This window comes from Schistocerca gregaria, chromosome 1 (assembly GCF_023897955.1).
Source record: "Schistocerca gregaria isolate iqSchGreg1 chromosome 1, iqSchGreg1.2, whole genome shotgun sequence".
NCBI classification, from domain to species: Eukaryota; Metazoa; Arthropoda; class Insecta; order Orthoptera; family Acrididae; genus Schistocerca; species Schistocerca gregaria.
In genome coordinates this window covers 746,683,647-746,703,407 of record NC_064920.1, presented here as the reverse complement: position 1 = coordinate 746,703,407, position 19,761 = coordinate 746,683,647, and the positions used below count along the sequence as shown (strand labels likewise).

The 19,761-nt window shown below is 42.4% G+C and overlaps 1 protein-coding gene across 1 annotated transcript in view; it reads left to right on the top strand.

The window, feature by feature from the left end:
* The window catches only part of LOC126272482 (trypsin-1-like), an 80,708-nt gene extending 61,240 nt beyond the window's left edge, over positions 1–19,468 (top strand). Inside the window, exons 5-6 of the mRNA XM_049975402.1 lie at positions 14,459–14,608; positions 19,290–19,468. Of these exons, the coding sequence (XP_049831359.1) occupies positions 14,459–14,608; positions 19,290–19,433 (294 nt within the window). The 3' untranslated portion in view covers positions 19,434–19,468. The remainder of the gene's footprint in view (positions 1–14,458; positions 14,609–19,289) is intronic.
* The last annotated feature ends 293 nt before the right edge of the window (positions 19,469–19,761 follow it).

Sequence of the window (19,761 nt, the reverse complement as noted above, 5' to 3'; positions counted from 1 at the left end):
AGAGACACAACACTTCTTCTCTAGTGTAGTTAAATTCGGTCATGTCGTCCACGACAAATAACTCCCTGCACAGTAGTCAGTGATTTAAGTCTGGACAACAGAGTCAGCTTCTTATGCAATAAAAGTAGTAACGAACTTTATAACCTCATTAATAACAACTGAGACATAAAACAAAACATATGGAATGTTGTCGAATTGTGGAAAAGAAATTTACCTTCGTTGATGTGTTTCAGTATGAATAAGATCAAAATATTTTAACGACACGGAACATAACACGAAATCGAAATAAATACTAATTGTGTAGTCTTGGAATGCCACCATCAATAAGTAGCTAAATTTTACGTAGAAGTAATACAGAAGAATACATTACTTTTATAAGAGTATGGCTTTCGTACTGATTACAGTAACGTCCCCCATACGCAGAAAAGTATCGTCCTCGTCGTGAAATGCAACAAACACTCTTTTAGGTACTTCATATAGCATCCGGTACTCGCACACTAATCTTTCAGTTAAGCCTGTGATATTTGTCACAATGTTTGGCTGGACATACGCCACTATACGCCACCTTCTATTGTGTTGGTACTTTAAGTGACATTTCCATACAGGATGAAGCTGAACTCTACCGATAAAATATTTGAGCGCCAGAGGGATACTTTCTGGGTATTTTCGTGCAGGTGACAAATAGTCTTCAGTGTAATTACGATTTACTCGGTTTGTTACACAGATTACTTACGTTTCTTTGGAATGTCTTCACACAACGATAAACTGTGTAGTATGCCAATCATTCTAACACAAAAGGATACACTTCCCTGTAGGTGTCTATGGGCAGATAAAAAACTACTGTGATATGACTGCCACGGCCGTGGGATCAGTTTAGCAAAGCGTCTATGCGAAGCTCTTCCGTAGCTTTAATGAACATTGCACGAGATGCATGCCGACAAACTCTACAATAGTGAACCTATCCATATTTCGCTCTGTATCACTGATAACGTACAACTAACAGTAACGGAAAAAAGAGATGTAACCGAACAGTACAGAATCCGTACTGTAACAAATAGGACTGAAAAGGCTGCGCGAATAATCGAGGTTTCGTAGGAGTCTTGGTGGTCGGTTCTTATTTGAGCCAGGAACATTTGGTTTAGCTCTCACCAGCCGCCATGCGAGCACGAAGAGTCTCTACATTTGGTACCGGGGTTTTGTATACAAGAGCTTTCAAATGCCCCCATAAATGAAAGTCAAGAGGATTGAGTTCAGGAGAGCGTGGAGGCCATGGAATTTGTCCGCCTCTACCAATGCATCGGTCACCGCATCTGTTGTTGAGAAGCGTACGAACACTTCGACTGAAATGTGCAGGAGCTCCATCGTGCATGAACCACATGTTGTGTCGTACTTGTAAAGGCACATGTTCTAGCAGCACAGGTAGAGTATCCCGTATGAAATCATGATAACGTGCTCCATTGAGCGTAGGTGGAAGAACATGGGGCCGAATCCAGACATCACCAACAATGCCTGCCCATACGTTCACAGAAAATCTGTGTTGATGACGTGAGCACCGAAGTCAACATTACCTTTCTTCAGTTGGGCCAACTGGGGGTGAATCGAGGAAGCACAGTACATACGGACGAAACTAAAATGAGCTCTAACATGGAAATTAAGCGTTTCCGGACACATGTCCACATAACTTCTTTTCTTTATTTATGTGTGAGGAATGTTTCCTGAAAGTTTGGCCGTACCTTTTTGTAACACCCTGTATTAAGCAAAGTTTGAACTCGAACCGGAGATCGTGCCAAGGGAAACAGTGCTAATCAATTAATTCCTTTTGCAAAAGATATCAATTGTGTTAAAATTAATGCTTAGCTAATGGCGCCGTTTGTACTACGGCTACCACCCACATTTTACCTACAACAGAATGAAAACAATGCTCTTCCATAGTTTAAACTTATAGGAATCCTTTCAGATTTTGCACGAAGATAGACACAGAGATAAAGTCAAAATGAAATTTTCTATCCAGTAATCTTCATCCCTTGTCCACATATAATGGCTTAAAGTCGAGATGAACAAAGCACATAAATGTCGTTCGTATGTGAACTGAGTACTCGGAAACGATTTAAAGTGTATCAGATAAATAAAAATGCTTTATTACGATAAAATTAAAAACTCGCTTTCAGAAATCCAGCTTCATTCGGATATTACGTGCAATAAACATTTTTTCGTGAGGTTTCTTTCACGCATCACTTCTGTGTTTCAGAGTTGCGCGAACCAGTTCAAATTTTCTGAGCAAGTAGACAAATACATGTAATTAATGGTTATCCTGTTGTTTTGTGAAATCTTCATCCGTTCTCACGATTAGCAGTCTAAAGTGACAGATGAAATACACGTAATATCTTCAAAAAAATACTATGCTGTCTCGTAGAAAAGTTATTTCCAGACAAGATAAGCTTACTTTGTCAGTTTTCGTAAAGGTCTGAAAAGCTCACGATCTTTTGTCGTGAGTAATTTGTTTCATAGTTCTGCTTGTTTCAGCCAATCATACTCATACAAAATCCGAACTCCTTTTGTTGCAGCATTTCGCAGCAGAGTGAAAGTTGGAGCCGGGAATGAAAAACGCTCCCATTATAGCACAAAAAATGGCGAGTACGACCTGTCCACAGTTTGGGATGTTAAAGAAAGGAACTAGCCTTCCGACTTATCTGGTTGTACCAAAACCATTTAAACAAAACATCTTCACGTATTCGATCTTTTTCACGAGTTAACCTATTTTCCCAGCACAGTGAGCACTCCAAGTTGCAAGGTGTTAGTACACCTGCATCATGCAGTTTATAGGCTAAAAGCCTATATTTTCTTCTTGTCTAAACTGTCTCTCGTCCATATTTTCTATTACGCTTTTCTTGCCATTACCATTCTACATTTTACATCCTCTCTACTTCAGCCGAAAAGCGAAACTCAGACACTACTTTAAATATCTGTTTTCTTAATGTATTGTCCTAAGCATCACCTGATTTCATTTGACTTGATTCGTTATCCTTGCTCTGCCTTTGTTGATATTCATCTTATATTCTCCTTTCAAGACGTTCATTTGTTTCAACTGCTCTTCCAAGTACTTTCCTGTCTCTGACACAGTTACAATGTAATCGGTAAAGCTCAAAGTTTTTATTTTTGCTTCCTGAACTTTAATTCATATTCCAAATTTTTCTTTGGTTTCTTTACTCTTTGCTCATTGTGGTGGCATCCGTCGACCATCGAAGGGTGATGGTGTAGAATACGCAGTTCAGAGCCTGCAGCATCAGCTGTGGCTGAAAAGTCCCATTCGAAAGTGTTCTGATTTGTTCATGTGTGCGTTCGTCCTGTGCAAGCTTGACCCCATTTCGCGCAGTTAGTCGCCACATGACACGATCATCAGCAGATCAGCAGTACCTCCCCGGTCGGGTAGACCGTTCAAGTGGTACAAGTCTTTCGATTTGACGCCACTTCGGCGACTTGAAGTCGATGGGGATGGAATGATGATAAGGACAACACAACACCCAGTCCCTGAGATAAGAAAATCTCCGACCCAGCCGGGAATCGATCCCGGGCTGTTGGATATGACATTCCGTAGAGCTGACCACTCAGCTGCCATGGCCAGACACTTCTCCGGTGATTTGTATTAATACCGGCTTGTCAGGTCTCTCTTGCAGACGTCCTTGAAGCGAAGGTGCGATCTTCCGACTAGCTTCACACCCTCCTGGAGTACTCCACACAGCAGTTTTTTCGGTATTCGCTCAGAATACATGTTATAGACATGTCCCAGTTGATTACTTTTGAATATATTGTGTGAGTGAACGGTGATCAATGTGTTACAAACACCGTAATAAAATAAATTGTGATCAAGACTGTTTTTGATAGTAAAATGCCCCTGTGATCTTCGAATTCGATATCTCAGGAGGGCTTGAATGCTGGTTGTTCTTGCGAGCTGTACGATTTCGGAGTTGCATACTGTAGCTCTTCCATGTGATCTGAAGAATCCTTCGGAGACAGTGGAGGTGGAAGTTGTTCAGCCGCGATTCTTGCTTAGCAAGAGATGCCCATTTTTCACAGCTATTGAGAAGGGTGCTGATAACAAGTGTTGTTTACATGTAATTTAGTTTTTATTTCAGCAGTCCATTGTGGCGTACTCTGTTCTTGAAGTAGTCACTGCTTCTCCCGGCTCCTCGCTTGCAGCTGACGTAGAGAGATCATATCCACCTTTTATCGGCCAGGTATGAATCAGCACAGACTTGCTGGACAGATCCTGGAAGCTAGGATCTGTAATCATATTAAGATGGATCTTGCATATCCTTTACCAGGTACAGTTGGCAGTGTCGTTCGTCGGTAACTGTTGCAATCACTTCTGCCCTCTTTTTTTTTATACAGAACACTAATCTTCCAATTCCGCATACTCACTGAGTTGTAACCTTCTTCCTGGCTGGTTGTGAGACGTGAGTGTAGGTGTCTGAGAGGGGCAGACTTGTTTTATTTAATAATATCTGCAAAGATCCCATCTTCACGTAGAGTCTTTCCACTAGCAGGAGAATATATCGGTTTACTGGGTTTTCCATAGTAGGCATTGCATGTAGTTATTCTATAAGTACCATTTGTGTGATGGCGTCAGTTGTGGCCGATCGGTTCTAGGCCTTTCAGTCTGGAACCGCGCGACCGCTACTGTCGCAGGTTCGAATCCTGCTACGGGCATGGATGTGTGTGATGTCCTTAGGTTAGTTAGGTTTAAGTAGTTCTAAGTTCTAGGGGACTGCTGACCATAGATGTTAAGTCCCATAGTGCTCAGAGCCATTTGAACCATTTTATCTCTGACAACTTCATTCTCCGCTGTACACAACTCGAGGTAGTGTTCAACCCAGCGTTCCACCTGCTTACCTAGATCAATGACCGCCCCCGGTAGTTCAGTGGTCAGCGCGACAGACTGTCAATCCTAAGTGCCCAGGTTCGATTCCCGGCTGGTTTGGAGATTTTCTCCGCTCAGGGACTGGGTGTTGTGTTGTCATAATCATCATCATTTCATCCACATCGAGGCGCAAGTCTCCAAAGTGGCATCAAATCGAAAGACTTGCATCGGCGAACGGTCTAACCGACGGAAGGCCCTAGTGACAAGACCTACATCAATAATGACTTCACTTGCTTTGGGCTTCAGAGGGGCTGTTTTTCTGGCAGTTACACCAGTTGCTTTCTTAATATAATTATACTCTGTCTGTATACCTACACACAAATTGAGCCACCAGTTATTTGAACAACAACCCTGTCTTTCTCCCTTCTTAAACACTGCATCCCTTTCATGCCCCTCGACTGTTGTAACAACCGTCTGGCTTCTGTACAAGCTGTCAATACCCATCGTTCGCTGTATTTTACCCCTGATACCCTCAGAATTTCCAAGAGGGTATTCCAGTCAACGTTCTGAAAAGTTCTCTTGAAGCCTGCAAATGCTATAAACGTGGGTTTGGCTTTTCTCGTTATGTCGTAGAGTCAGTGTTGCCTCTCGTGTTCCCGCACTTTTCCGGAATCCAAACTGATCTCTCCTGAGGCCGTCTTCTACCTGTTTTTCCATTCTTCTTAGCATTTTGCAATCATGACTTATTTAATGGTAGTTCAGTAATATATACATCCCTCGGCACCTGCATCCTTTTGAATTTGAAATTATTATATTCTTTTTGAAGTGTAATCGTATTTTTCCTCTCATTCGTCTTGCACCAGATCGTGAAGATTTGCCTTGTGTGACTCACCCAACGCTATTAGTGGAATGTCTTCTACTTCAGGGACCTTCTTTCGCCTTAAGTATTTCGGTGCTCTGTGAAATTTATCTAGTAGTATCGTACCTCCCCTCTCATTTTCATTTACATCCTTCTCCATTTCTATAATATTGCCTTAAAGTACTTCACACGTGTGTAGACCTCCCGTACACGCCTTCGAACGTGCAGTTTTCCCTTTTCGTCTAGAACTAGTTAGCTGTTTCTCTTTCCTCCAAAGGTATCTTTAATTTTCTGTAGACTTAGTGATATATCCTTTTAAATCATTACATTTGTCATCTAGTCATTCTTGCTTACATATTATGCACATCTTTCCAGTAGCATTTTTTAGACGTTTGTATTACCTTTCACCTGCTTCATTTGCCCCATTTTTATATTTTCTCCTTTCATTGGTTAAATTAAATACCTCCTGTATTGTCCAACTCTTGGTTTTAGGCGTTGTCTTTCTCCCTATTTGATCCCCTACTGCCTTCACTATTTCCTTTGAGAGCTACCCACTCGTATTCTACTGTCTACTTCCCCTGTTCTAGTCAACTATTGTCTGATGCTCCCTCTGAAACTTCTTTTTGAATTGTAACCTTTGGTTCATCCTACTTATCCAGGTCCTTCGTTGCCCTACGTTTTTCCAATTTGTTCAGTTTTAATTTACAATTAACAACCAAAACATTGTGGTCAGAGACCACATCTGCACCTGGAGATGCCTTAGAGTTTAAAATCTGGTACCGAAAAGTTTGTCTTACCATTGTAAACTGACGGAAAAAAACGGCAACACCAATAAAGAGTTGTGCGATGTAAATGAAATCTGGTAGACGTATTTCTACATTTGAACCATTATATCCACTCAGATTTCGCGCCAGTCGCAAAAAAAGTGGCGGTAGTAGCGCCGCTATGAGGATACAAATCAGGTTTTCTTTAAATATGCGCTGTGACGGCCGTGAGCATCGGTTACCTTTGAGAGTTGACGTGTTCAGTTGATGTTAATCAGGAATAACTTTTAGATGACAAAGTGCACACTATTATCAACACCTTATTGAGTTTGAATTAGGTCGTGAAATAGGTCTTCTAGAAACTGGTTGTTCTTTGTATGACATAGCGGGAAGACTAGGAGAGAATGTAGCCACTGAACATGATGGCTGGCAGCGGTGGTCACGAGAATGTGTGGTCGCAAGAGATACGGCCATGTAGCACTTCGGATAGGGAGGATCATCGTGTTCGGCGTATGGCTCTGGCGGATCGTACTGCATTTGCAGTAGCTATTTGGTCAGCTACCCCCATGAACCGTGGACCTTGCCGTTGGTGGGTAGGCTTGCGTGCCTCAGCGATACCGATGGCCGTACCGTAGCTGCAACCACAATGGAGGGGCATCTGTTGAGAGGTCAGACAAACGTGTGGATTCTGAAGAGGGGCAACAGCCTTTTCAGTAGTTGCAGGGGCAACAGTCTGGATGATTGGCTGATCTGGCCTTGCAACGCTAACCAAAACGGCCTTACTGTGCTGGTAATGTGAGCCGCTGAAAGCAAGGGGAAACTACAGCCGTAATTTTTCCCGAGGGCATGCAGTTTTACTGTATGGTTAAATGATGATGGCGTCCTATTGGGTAAAATATTCCGGAGGTGAAATAGTCCCCCATTCGGATCTCCGGTCGGGGACTACTCAAGAGGACGTCCTTATCAGGAGAAAGAACACTGGCGGTCTACGGAACGGAGCGTGGAATGTCAGATCCCTTAATCGGGCAGGTAGGTTAGAAATCTTAAAAAGGAAAATGGATAGATTAAAGTTAGATATAGTGGGAATTAGTGAAGTTCGGTGGCAGGAGAAACAAGACTTTTGGTCAGTGAATACAGGGTTATAAATACAAAATCAAATAGGGGTATTGCTGGAGTAGGTTTAATAATGAATAGGAAAATAGGAATGCGAGTAAGCTACTACCAACAGCATAGTGAACGCATTATTGTGGCCAAGATAAACACGAAGCCCATGCCTACTACAGTAGTACAAGTTTATATGCCAACTAGCTCTGCAGATGATGAAGAAATTGATGAAATGTATGATGAGATAAAAGAAATTATTCAGGTAGTGAAGGGAGACGAAAATTTGATAGTCATGCGTGACTGGTATTCGAGAGTAGGAAAAGGGAGAGAAGGAAACATAGTGGGTGAATATGGATTGGGGGACAGAAATGAAAGAGGAAGCCGTCTGATATGATTTTGCACAGAGCATAACTTAATCAAAGCTAACACTTGGTTCAAGAATCATAAAAGAAGGATGTATACATGGAAGAATCCTGGAGATACTAAAAGGTATCAGATAGATTATATAATGGTAAGACAGAGATTAAGGAACCAGGTTTTAAATTGTAAGACATTTACAGGGGCAGATGTGGACTCTGACCACAATATATTGGTTATGAACAGTAGATTAAAACTGAAGAAATTACAAAAATGTGGGAATTTAAGGAAATGGGACCTGGATAAACTGAAAGAACCAGTGGTTGTACAGAGTTTTAGGGAGAGCATAAGGGAACAATTGACAGCAATGGGGGAAAGAAATACAATAGAAGAAGAATGGGTAACTCTGAGGGATGAAATAGTGAAGCCAGCAGAGGTAAAAAGACGAGGGCTAGTAGAAATCCTTCGGTAACAGGAGAAATATTGAATTTAATTGATGAAAGGAGAAAATATAAAAACGCAGTAAATGAAGGAGGCAATAAGGAATGCAGACGTCTCAAAAATGATATCGACAGGAAGTGCAAAACGGCTAAGCAGGGATGGCTAGAGGACAAATGCAAGGATGTACAGGCTTACCTCATGAGGGCTAAGTTAGATACTGCCTACAGGAAAATTAAAGAGACCTTTGGAGAAAAGGGAGCCACTTGTATGAATATCGATAGCTCAGATGGAAACCCAGTTCTAAGCAAACAAGGGAAAGCAGAAAGGTGGACGGAGTGTACACTGGGTCTTTACAAGGGCGACGTACTTGAGGACTATATTCTGGAAAGGGAAGAGAATGTAGATGAAGATGAAATGTGAGATACAACACTGAGTGAAGAGTTTGACAGAGCACTGAGAAACCAGAGTCGAAACAAGGCCCCGGGAGTAGACAATATTCCATTAGAACCACTGACGGCCTTGGGAGAACCAGTCCTGACAAAAATCTACCATCTGGTGAGCAAGATGTATGAGACAGGCGAAATACCCTCAGACTTCAAGAAGAATATAATAATTCCAATCCCAAAGAAAGCAGGTGTTAACAGATGTGAAAATTACTGAACTATCAGTTTAATAAGTCACAGATGCAAAATACTAACGCGAATTCCTTAAAGACGAATGGAAAAGCTAGTAGAAGTCGACCTCGGGGAAGATCAGTTTGGATTGCGCAGAAATGTTGGAACACGTGAGGCAATACTGACTCTACGACTTATCATCAAAAATAGATTAAGGAAAGGCAAACCTACATTTCTAGCATTAGTAGATTTAGGAAAACTTTTGACAATGTTGACTGGAATACTCTCTTTCAAATTCTGAGGGTGGCATGGGAAGAATACTGGGAGCGAAAGACTATTTACAATTTGTACAGAAACCAGATGGCAGTTATAAGAGTCGCAGGACATGAAAGGGAAGCAGCGGTTGGGAAGGGAGTGACACGTGGTTGTAGCCTGTCCCCGATGTTATTCAATCTGTATATTGAGCAAGCAGTAAAGGAAACAAAAGAAAAATCCGGAGTAGCTATTAAAGATCACGGAGAAGAAATAAAAACGTCGAGGTTCGCCGATGACATTGTAATTCTGTCAAAGATAGCAAAGTACTTGGACGAGCTGTTGAACGGAATGGGCAGTGGCTTGAAAGGAGGATATAAGATGAACATCAACAATAGCAAAACGAGGATAATGGAATGTAGTCGAATTAAGTCGGGTGATGCTGAGGGAATTAGATTAAGAAATGAGACACTTAAAGTAGTAAAGGAGTTTTGCTATTTGGGGAGCAAAATAACTGATGGTGGTCGAACTAGAGAGGATATAAAATGTAGACTGGCAATGGCAAGGAAAGTGTTTCTGAAGAAGAGAAATTTGTTAACATCGAGTATAGATTTAAGTGTCAGGAAGTCATTTCTGAAAGTATTTGTATGGAGCGTAGCCATGTATGGAAGTGAAGCATGGACCATAAATAGTTTGTACAAGAAGACAATAGAAGCTTTCGAAATGTGGTGCTACAGAAGATTGCTGAAGATTAGATGGGTAGATCACATAACTAATGAGGAGGTATTGAATAGAATTGGGGAGAAGAGGAGTTTGTGGCACAACTTGACATGAAGAAGGGACCGGTTGGTAGGACATGTTCTGAGGCATCAAGGGATCACAAATTTAGAATTGGAGGGCAGCGTGGAGGGTAAAAATCGTAGAGGGAGACCAAGAGATGAATACACTAAGCAGATTCAGAAGGATATAGGTTGGAGTAAGTACGGAGAGATGAAGACGCTTGCACACAATAGAGTAGCATGGAGAGCTGCATCAAACCAGTCTCAGGACTGAAGACAACAACAACATTTGGTCAGCAGTTTGCCCCACAGTCACGCAACGAACTGTTACGAATCGGTTACTTCAAGGGCAGCTCCGATCCAAATACCATGTAGCGCTCATTCCACTGACTCCAAACCACCACCATTTGCGACTTCAAGCGCAAGCGCATAGGAGGAAAGGTTGGAGATCGGTTGTGTTTTCTGGTGATAGCTCGTTCTTCCTTGGTGCCAGTGTTGGTCATGTGCTGGAAATGAGGCTATTTGAGGGCCTCTGTACGTGGAGCTACGAGTTGGAATGTGGTCTATTTATTTGACCTGTTCTGCTATCATTTATGAACCAATGTTTAACTAACAGAATACCGCTCGCCAATATACCGCCGTTTTAACCCAACGTGCTCTACTGACTGTCGAGATGCTGCCTTGGCCTGCTCGATTACTCCATCTGCCAAACTCGAGCACAAATGCGACATCATCGGATGACAACTCGAGAATCATCCATAAAACATCATTAACTGACCATGTATTGACTGACCAAGTGTAACAGGTATGGAACAGCACGTCACAAAGTGACATCCGGGGCCTATAAAACAGAATGCGCTTACGTTTGCATGCTTTCATTACGTACCGGCAGTTACACTAGTTATTAATGTACCAATATTTCACATTTTCAAGGGCTTATTTCTCTCTTAAATTAACCTGCGATCTTGCAGTGTTATTCACTTAGATATTTTACCTAGATAAATGTGTTCCCAAAATATTATTACTCTACATTAATTATGGCTTGGTGTTGCAATTTCTTTCCGTCAGTGTATAATCCATCTAGAACCTTCAGGTGTCTCTAGGTCTCCTCCATGAATACTTCTTTTGTAATCCTTAAGCCAAGTGTTGGCGAGGATTACGTTCTCTTCGAAAATCTACCAGGCGGCTTCCTCTTTCATTCCTTTCCCCGAAGTCCATAGTCTCCTAATATTTTTACTCCTCCTTTTCCTACTATCAAATTCCAGTCCCGAATAACTATTAAATTTTTGTGTCCCCTAACTACACTCCTGGAAATGGAAAAAAGAACACATTGACACCGGTGTGTCAGACCCACCATACTTGCTCCGGACACGGCGAGAGGGCTGTACAAGCAATGATCACACGCACGGCACAGCGGACACACCAGGAACCGAGGTGTTGGCCGTCGAATGGCGCTAGCTGCGCAGCATTTGTGCACCGCCGCCGTCAGTGTCAGCCAGTTTGCCGTGGCATACGGAGCTCCATCGCAGTCTTTAATGCTGATAGCATGCCGCGACAGCGTGGACATGAACCTTATGTGCAGTTGACGGAAGTTGAGCGAGGGCGTATAGTGGGCATGCGGGAGGCCGGGTGGACGTACCGCCGAATTGCTCAACACGTGGGGCGTGAGGTCTCCACAGTACATCGATGTTGTCGCCAGTGGTCGGCGGAAGGTGCACGTGTCTGTCGACCTGGGACCGGACCGCAGCGACGCACGGATGCACGCCAAGACCGTAGGATCCTACGCAGTGCCGTAGGGGACCGCACCGCCACTTCCCAGCAAATTAGGGACACTGTTGCTTCTGCGGTATCGGCGAGGACCATTCGCAACCGTCTCCATGAAGCTGGGCTACGGTCCCGCACACCGTTAGGCCGTCTTCCGCTCACGCCCCAACATCGTGCAGCCCGCCTCCAGTAGTGTCGCGAAAGGCGTGAATGGAGGGACGAATGAAGACGTGTCGTCTTCAGCGATGAGAGTCTCTTCTTCCTTGGTGCCAATGATGGTCGTATGCGTGTTTGGCGCCGTGCAGGTGAGCGCCACAATCAGGACTGCATACGACCGAGGGACACAGGGCCAACACCTGACATCATGGTGTGGGGAGCGATCTCCTACACTGGCCGTACACCTCTGGTGATCGTCGAGGGGACACTGAAAAGTGCACGGTACATCCAAACCGTCATCGAACCCATCGTTCTACCATTCCTAGACCGGCAAGGGAACTTGCTGTTCCAACAGGACAATGCACGTCCGCATGTATCCCGTGCCACCCAACGTGCTGTAGAAGGTGTAAGTCAACTACCCTGGCCAGCAAGATCTCCGGATCTGTCCCCCATTGAGCATGTTTGGGACTGGATGAAGCGTCGTCTCACGCGATCTGCAGGTCCAGCACGAACGCTGGTCCAACTGAGGCGCCAGGTGGAAATGGCATGGCAAGCCGTTCCACAGGACTACATCCAGCATCTCTACGATCGTCTCCATGGGAGAATGGCAGCCTGCATTGCTGCGAAAGGTGGATATACACTGTACTAGTGCCGACATTGTGCATGCTCTGTTGCCTGTGTCTATGTGCCTGTGGTTCTGTCAGTGTGATCATGTGATGTATCTGACCCCAGGAATGTGTCAATAAAGTTTCCCCTTCCTGGGACAATGAATTCACGGTGTTCTTATTTCAATTTCCAGGAGTGTATCTGAATAATTTCTCTCATCTCAGCACACTTTTTTTTAATCTCTTCGTATCTGCGGAGCTATTTCGCGTATAAATTTGTACTGTGGTGTCTGTCTTGAGTACGATACTGCGTTCAGTATGCTGATCGTAGTAGCTTATTCGTTATTATACCTACCGCTGCATTACTCGTATTTGATTTTGGATATATGACTCAGTACTCACCTGACCTGAAGTCCTGTTGCCCCTGCCACCGATCCTCACCAACTCCCACTATTTCGAAGTTCCTCCTATCCATTTTCATTTTTAAATTTTCCAACCTACCTGCCCGAATAAGGAATCTAACATTCCAGCCTCTGATCCGTAGAACATTAGTTTTGTTTCACCTGATTGCGACACCCTCCTGAGTAATCCTCGCTCGGAGATCCTAAGGGGGGACAACTTTACCTCCGGAATATTTTACCCGGGGCATAGCATCGTCATTTAACCATACAGTAGCGCTGTATGCCCTCGGGAAAATTACGGCTGTAGTTTGAAGTTGCTTTCAACAGTTTCGCAGTACCAGCACAGCAATGCCGTTTCGGTTGATGTCAGATCAGATCAGTCTATCATCCAGACTGTTGCCCCTGTAACTACTGTTAAGGCTACTGCCCCTCTTCAGGATCCATACTTTTGTCTGGCCTCTCAACAAGTACCCTTTCGTCGGATCGCTAAGGCATGCTAATCTCCCCATTGTCGATTGCGAGGTCCATGGTTTCTCGGAGGGGGGGGGGGGGGATGCTCAAAATATTTGCCAATCATAGTAAATACTTGTACAATATCATATGGATAAAGAGCATACATACATGTGATAGCTAAACAAGTTTTTCTGCGAGGATGAAATATTTGGGTGTGGATATATTCTTTGGGGACGCTAATTTTTTTAAATTTTTGTAGGTGGGATTGGTTAAGTTTTCCGCGAGGAGACTACTTGGCCCCCCAGATACTCTCCCTATACACAATACACGTATTGTTAGTGGTGTGAGAACAGACACAAAATTATATGCTTCTAGAGAGTGAGAAGAATCTACAATAGGTAGTATCCAAGAGTGGGGATGCATGCATCCTAAATTTTAATGGCTATTTGTGTCCTACTGCACGATATGACAAATGCCATACTGAATGACTGGAACACGTGTGTCATGTTATGCATCATGATATCACGTATCATGTTCCTTTATTTCATGCAGTGTATTAATTATATGGCACGGGTACTAATACTAACAATTGAAAAGCGCGAATATATCAAGATGTTTTGGTTTAAATGTCTCTGAAGCTGCGAGATAAGTCGAAAAGCAAGTCCCCTGCTTTCACAGAACTCTAAGGAATTTAATATACGAATTGGGCTAATATCCACATAGAAACCTAGATGTCGACCCCTATGACTTCCATCTCTGCCCACATCTAAAGAGCTTGTGGTTGCCACTGTTTCTGGCTCTAGCAATTAGGTTATGGCAACTGTGGCTATACATTTTGCACTAACCCCGATCTACACTTCAGTGAGGGAGTCAACTTACTGCAGAAACTTTCTGACAATGAGAATTGAGCTAAAATGGACTGTGTCCACATATAATTACAGATTCTACATAAGAAGCGCAGTCTTTTACTTCTAGGCCGAGGTATGATGAAGTGCCTTTGAAAACATTTCACAATTACATGCAGAATTCCAGTAATAAACTTTTTTTGCAGAGTGATTACGGGAACGACACGCTGGCGCCATGGCTTCAGAAAACCAACTTAACAATCGTGAACAACCAGGAATGTCAGAAAGACTACAGTTTTAATCTCATCCTGCCAGAGCACGTTTGCGCGGGAGACCGTTATTCCGGGATTTGTGGTGTAAGTAATTTTCAATTTTTTTGCCTTGATAATCAAGCATATGGATGTTCTAGACAACTACGGGAATAATAGTTACTGTTTATACTAAAAAATACTCTGCTAACTTCTGTTAAAACTAAACAGAAATACCTGGAAATCGTGTTCCTGAGATTTTTACGTTACATCCACTTCTCTCCAACGGCATGACAAAGGAAATACCTGTCAAATAACACCAAATGGAAGATATAAAAGTAATTCATTGTACAACTCCAAATCAATGATAGCATGTTTCTCTTATTTCTGTATATTTCATTTATATTTCTTGATTAGCGCACGCGTTTGTGTGTGTGTTTGTGTGTGTGTGTGTGTGTGTGTGTGTGTGTGTGTGTGTGTGTGTGAGTGAGTGTGTAAATGTGTTTGAAAATGACTGTACACAAGTACGAGACAGACAACCACTTATATTGCCAACATTTATAGCATTGCTGGCCAGCTGTTTATTCGGTCCTTACCTTCCTTACCTCCCATTTCATCCTTCACGTTCACTATTCAATCACAGATCTAATATAGATCCACAAACCTTTCAATACCAACCTACCAAATGAGTTTTTATACCTGTAGCATTCCCATCCGTCTTACTTTTTTTCTGGTCATCAATATTCTGATTGGTTTGGTGAGGTCCGCCAAGAATTCCTCTCCTGAGCCAATCTCTTGATCTCAGAGTAGCACTTGCAACCAGTGTCGTCAATTATTTGCTGGATGTATTTCCTGTACAGTTTCTGCCCTCTACAGCTCCCTTCAGTACCATAGATGTCATTCCCTGATGTCTTAGCAGATGTCCATCATCCTGTCCCTTCTCCTTGTCAGTATTTTGAACACATTCCCTTCCTCTCCGATTCTGCGCGGCACTCCTCATTTCTTACCTTATCAGTCCACCAAATTTTCAGCATTCGTCTGTAGCACTACATCTCAAATGCTTTGATTCTCTTCCATTCCGATTTTCCCACAGTCCATATTTCACTACCATACAATGCTGTACTCCAGACGTACATTATCAGAAATTTCTTCATCAGATTAAGGCTGATATTTGATATTAGGAATGCCCTTTTTGCCAGTGCTAGTCTGCTTTTGAAGTCCTCCTTGCTCCGTTCGTCATTGGTTATTTTACTGTCTAGGTACAGAATTCCTTCACTTCAGCTACTTCGGGCCATCATTCCTGATGCAAATTTTCTCGCTGCTCTCAATTCTACTACTCCTCATTACCTTCGTTTTTCTTCGATTTGCTTTCAACCCGCACTCTGTACTCATTAGACTGTCCATTCTATTCAGCAGATCATGTAATTCTTCTTCCCTTTCACTCAGGATAGCAATGTCATCAGCGAACCGTATCACTAGTATTCATTCACCTTGAATTTTACTTCCACTCCAAAAACTTCCTTTTTTTTCCATCATTGCCTCTTTGATGTACAGATGGAACATTAGGGGCGAATGACCATATCCTTGTCTTACTTCCTTTTCAATCCGAACACCTCGTTTTTGGTCGTCCAATCTTGTTACTCCGTCTTGGCTCTTCTACACATTGTATATTACCCGTCTCTTCCTATAGCTTACCACTATTTTTCTCAGAATTTAGAACATAAAGCATCATTTTACACCGTCGAACGCTTTTTCCAGGTCGACAAATCCTATGAAAGTGTCTTGATTTTTCTTTAATCTTGCTTCCATTGCCAACACAACGTCAGAATTGGCGGTGTACTGCTTTTACCTTTCCTAATGACAAACTGATCATCATGTAACAGATCCTCGATTTGTTTTACATTCTTCTATTTATTATTCTTGTCAGCAACTTCGATGCATGAGCAGTTAAGACATTTGTGTGATAAATCTCGCACTCGGCAGCTCCTGCAGCCTTCGGAATTGTGTGCATAATATTTTTCCGAAAGTAGGATGGTATATAGCCAGGCTCGTACATTCTACACAGCAGCGGGAATAGTCTTTTCTCTTTGCCACTTCCCCCAATGATTTTAGAAATAATGATGGTGTATTATCTATCCGTTCAGCCTATTTTGAACTCAAGTCCCCCCCAAAGCCCTTTAAAATTATGACTCTAGTAATACTGGATCCACTGTCTCTTCTATATCGACTCCGGTTTCTTCTTTTATCACATAAGAAAAATCTTCTCCCTCATAGGGGCCCTCAGAGTACTCTTTCCACATATCCACTCTTCCTCTGTATTTAACAGTGGCATTCCCGTAGAACTCTTAATCTTAACACTCTTTTAATTTCACCGAAGGTTGTTTTGACTTCCCTGTAAGCTGAGTCAGACCGTCCGACAATCATTTCTTTTTAGATTTTTTCACTTTTTTCATGCAGACATTTCGTCAGAGCTTCCCTGCCTTTCCTATTTATTTCATCCCTCAGCGACTTGTATTTCAGAATTTCTAAATTTCCCTAAACTATTTTGTACTTCCGTCTTTCATCTAGCAACTGAAGCATTTCTTCTCTTTCCCATGGCTTCCTCGCATTTACCTTCTTTGTACCTATGTTTATCTTTCCAAATTCTGTGATTGCCCTTTATAGAGATGTCTATTCCTCTTCAACTGTACTGCCTACTGAACAAATTCTTATTGCTGAATCTATAGCCTAAGAGAACTTGAAGCATATCTCGTCATTACGTAGTACTTCTTTATCGAACTTACTACAGAAATCAACTAATGTTTGTCCTCTGTCATTCCTGAACCTCAAGCCCACATTCTCCTGTAAACTTTCCTTCCCCTATAACTACATTCCAGTCCCCCATTGCGTACTGTATTACCGTTTCAACATCCTCATATATAGTTCCCCTATCTCTTCAGATTTCGCTTGCGACGTCAACATGTATACCTGAAATATCGTTATCGGTGTTGGTTTGCTACCGATTCTGATGAGAACAATCCTATCACTGAATTGTTCACAGTAATACACTCTCTGCCCTACCTTCCTATTCATAACGAGTCCTGCTCCTATTATACTATTTTCTGATTTTGTTGATTTTACCCTGTACTTAACTGACCAGTAATCCTTCTCTTCTTTCCATTGTACTTCACTGACCCCTACTACATCTAAACTGAGCCTTTGCATTGCCACCTTGCAGAACCCCTCAGACTATTTGAAGCCTTCTCTTTCCTTTCCTCAATGCTGAGTTTACTTGTTTATACCGACAACAGCGTTTCTTACAATGATTCAAATGGCTCTGAGCGCTATGGGACTTAACTTCTGAGGTCATCAGTCCCCTACAACGTAGAACTACTTAAACCTAACTAACCTAAGGACATCACACACATCCATGCCCGAGGCAGGATTCGAACCTGCGACCGTAGCGGTCAGACTGTAGCGCCTAGAACCGCTCGGCCACTACGGTCGGCTTACAATTATTCCTAAATGGTTGTACGATGTAATGTGCTCCAGATGTTCACCACCAACATCGCAATCAGTTTCTATTGGATTAGTTCTCTTCGTTGTAAGGCTAGGAGGTGCAACTGAGCATCTGGCACTTTCAGAGCCAGTGGTATGAGGCGGTATTGCAGAAATCGCTCGTGATGTCAGCAAAGAGATATTCAGGGGATGTACATTTATTCTGACGCGAATCAAGTAATTGTTATTAATAAATTTGCTAAGAAAATTTGCTTCTTGCCATTAATAAATAAATGAATAACTTTAGCATAACCGAAGATGTACGATCTTATATAACTACATCAATTGTACGCTCGTGTTACAGAACTGCGCCATAGTCGGCAGTCGTCGATAGGATGTTTTTCGACTTTGCCATGTGGTAGACCATGCTGTCGTACCGTTAATAGCTTATGATCAGTGTGAACAAGTTCATTTTATGGAGTTTCTTAAATAAACGAACTATAGTGGCATCCTGTGTAAAAAAAATTTGCACAAAGAAGACCTTCCCGCTACATTGCGTAAAACATAGACAGCAGTATTGCACTTCCGGAATACGACAGCGTTGCTACGGCTCTGCAAGGAGACGCAAAACTACGAGAGCATCTCCACATAACGGATATAAAGAATTCCTACGCGGCGGCTTACTGAGCCAGTTCAAGGACGGAGTGGCTTAATTATCGCAAAACTCGGGTGGGGAACCGTGGCCACTTATAGTGTACGCCCTTATACTACCATCTACGGACTCACCTGCAAAACTGAGACATATCTGGAGGTTTAGTAGGAGTGGGGGTTCTTACAAGGTAAAGTAAAAAAAATATATATATTGCGTTTTAAAAGACATCGTTAAAAAGCCACCGTTAAAAATTATTTATTTATTATGTCCACAACTGCACCCTCGGTCGTTGCCTATTATCAGTTGGAATACAGCGAAAAATTTCTAAATTTGAGAATATCGAACAATGTATATATGGCTTTTTAAGTTCTAACTTGTATTAAAGTATGTAAATTGTAATAGCAATCCTCTTGAAAAAGGCCAAAGTTTGAATATGAGCAGTCGAGATAGACAAAGATGTTTGATAAAATGCTTTATCTGACTGTGAACATCGCCCAGTAACAGGTATTCAATAGATATTAGAATTCAAGGCCACATAACATTAACGCATTGAAAGCTCACCACAAAATACGCAGTGTATTTGTGCTTTCTGATAATGTGAATAAGGCTGAAGTTTGTTGTTGTTTATTTCTATTTTGTAATGCAGCAATATGTTTGCAGGGTGATTCTGGAGGACCTCTTTATGTGAACGAGCAGCTCGTGGGCCTGGTTTCCTTTTCTCGGTACTGTTCAGGCCTCACACCACCGAGCGTCTACACCAGGGTCCCAGTGTTTGTCGACTGGATCAAAGAAAACGCACAGTAGTGGATCGCCTTCAAAAATAAATAAAGGAAAATCATAGGCGATGGGAAGAGGTGTTTTATTTTTACCCTTTCTTATTTGCTGTCTCAATAATTAACAACTTATCTGCATTTCACGTTATCCAAAGCATTTTTCAAGTTCATGTTACTGACCAAACTATCATGTAACTCCTTCTTTTATAGTTTCGATAAAACTGAAACTATGTGACCGACCGCCGGCATGGTAGCTCAGCGTGTTCGGTCAAAGAATTAGCTACCCTCTATAATTAAAAAAAAAACTGAGTGACTGGATCAACTATGAACTTGAACGGGTGTCACGGAACGTCCGCCCC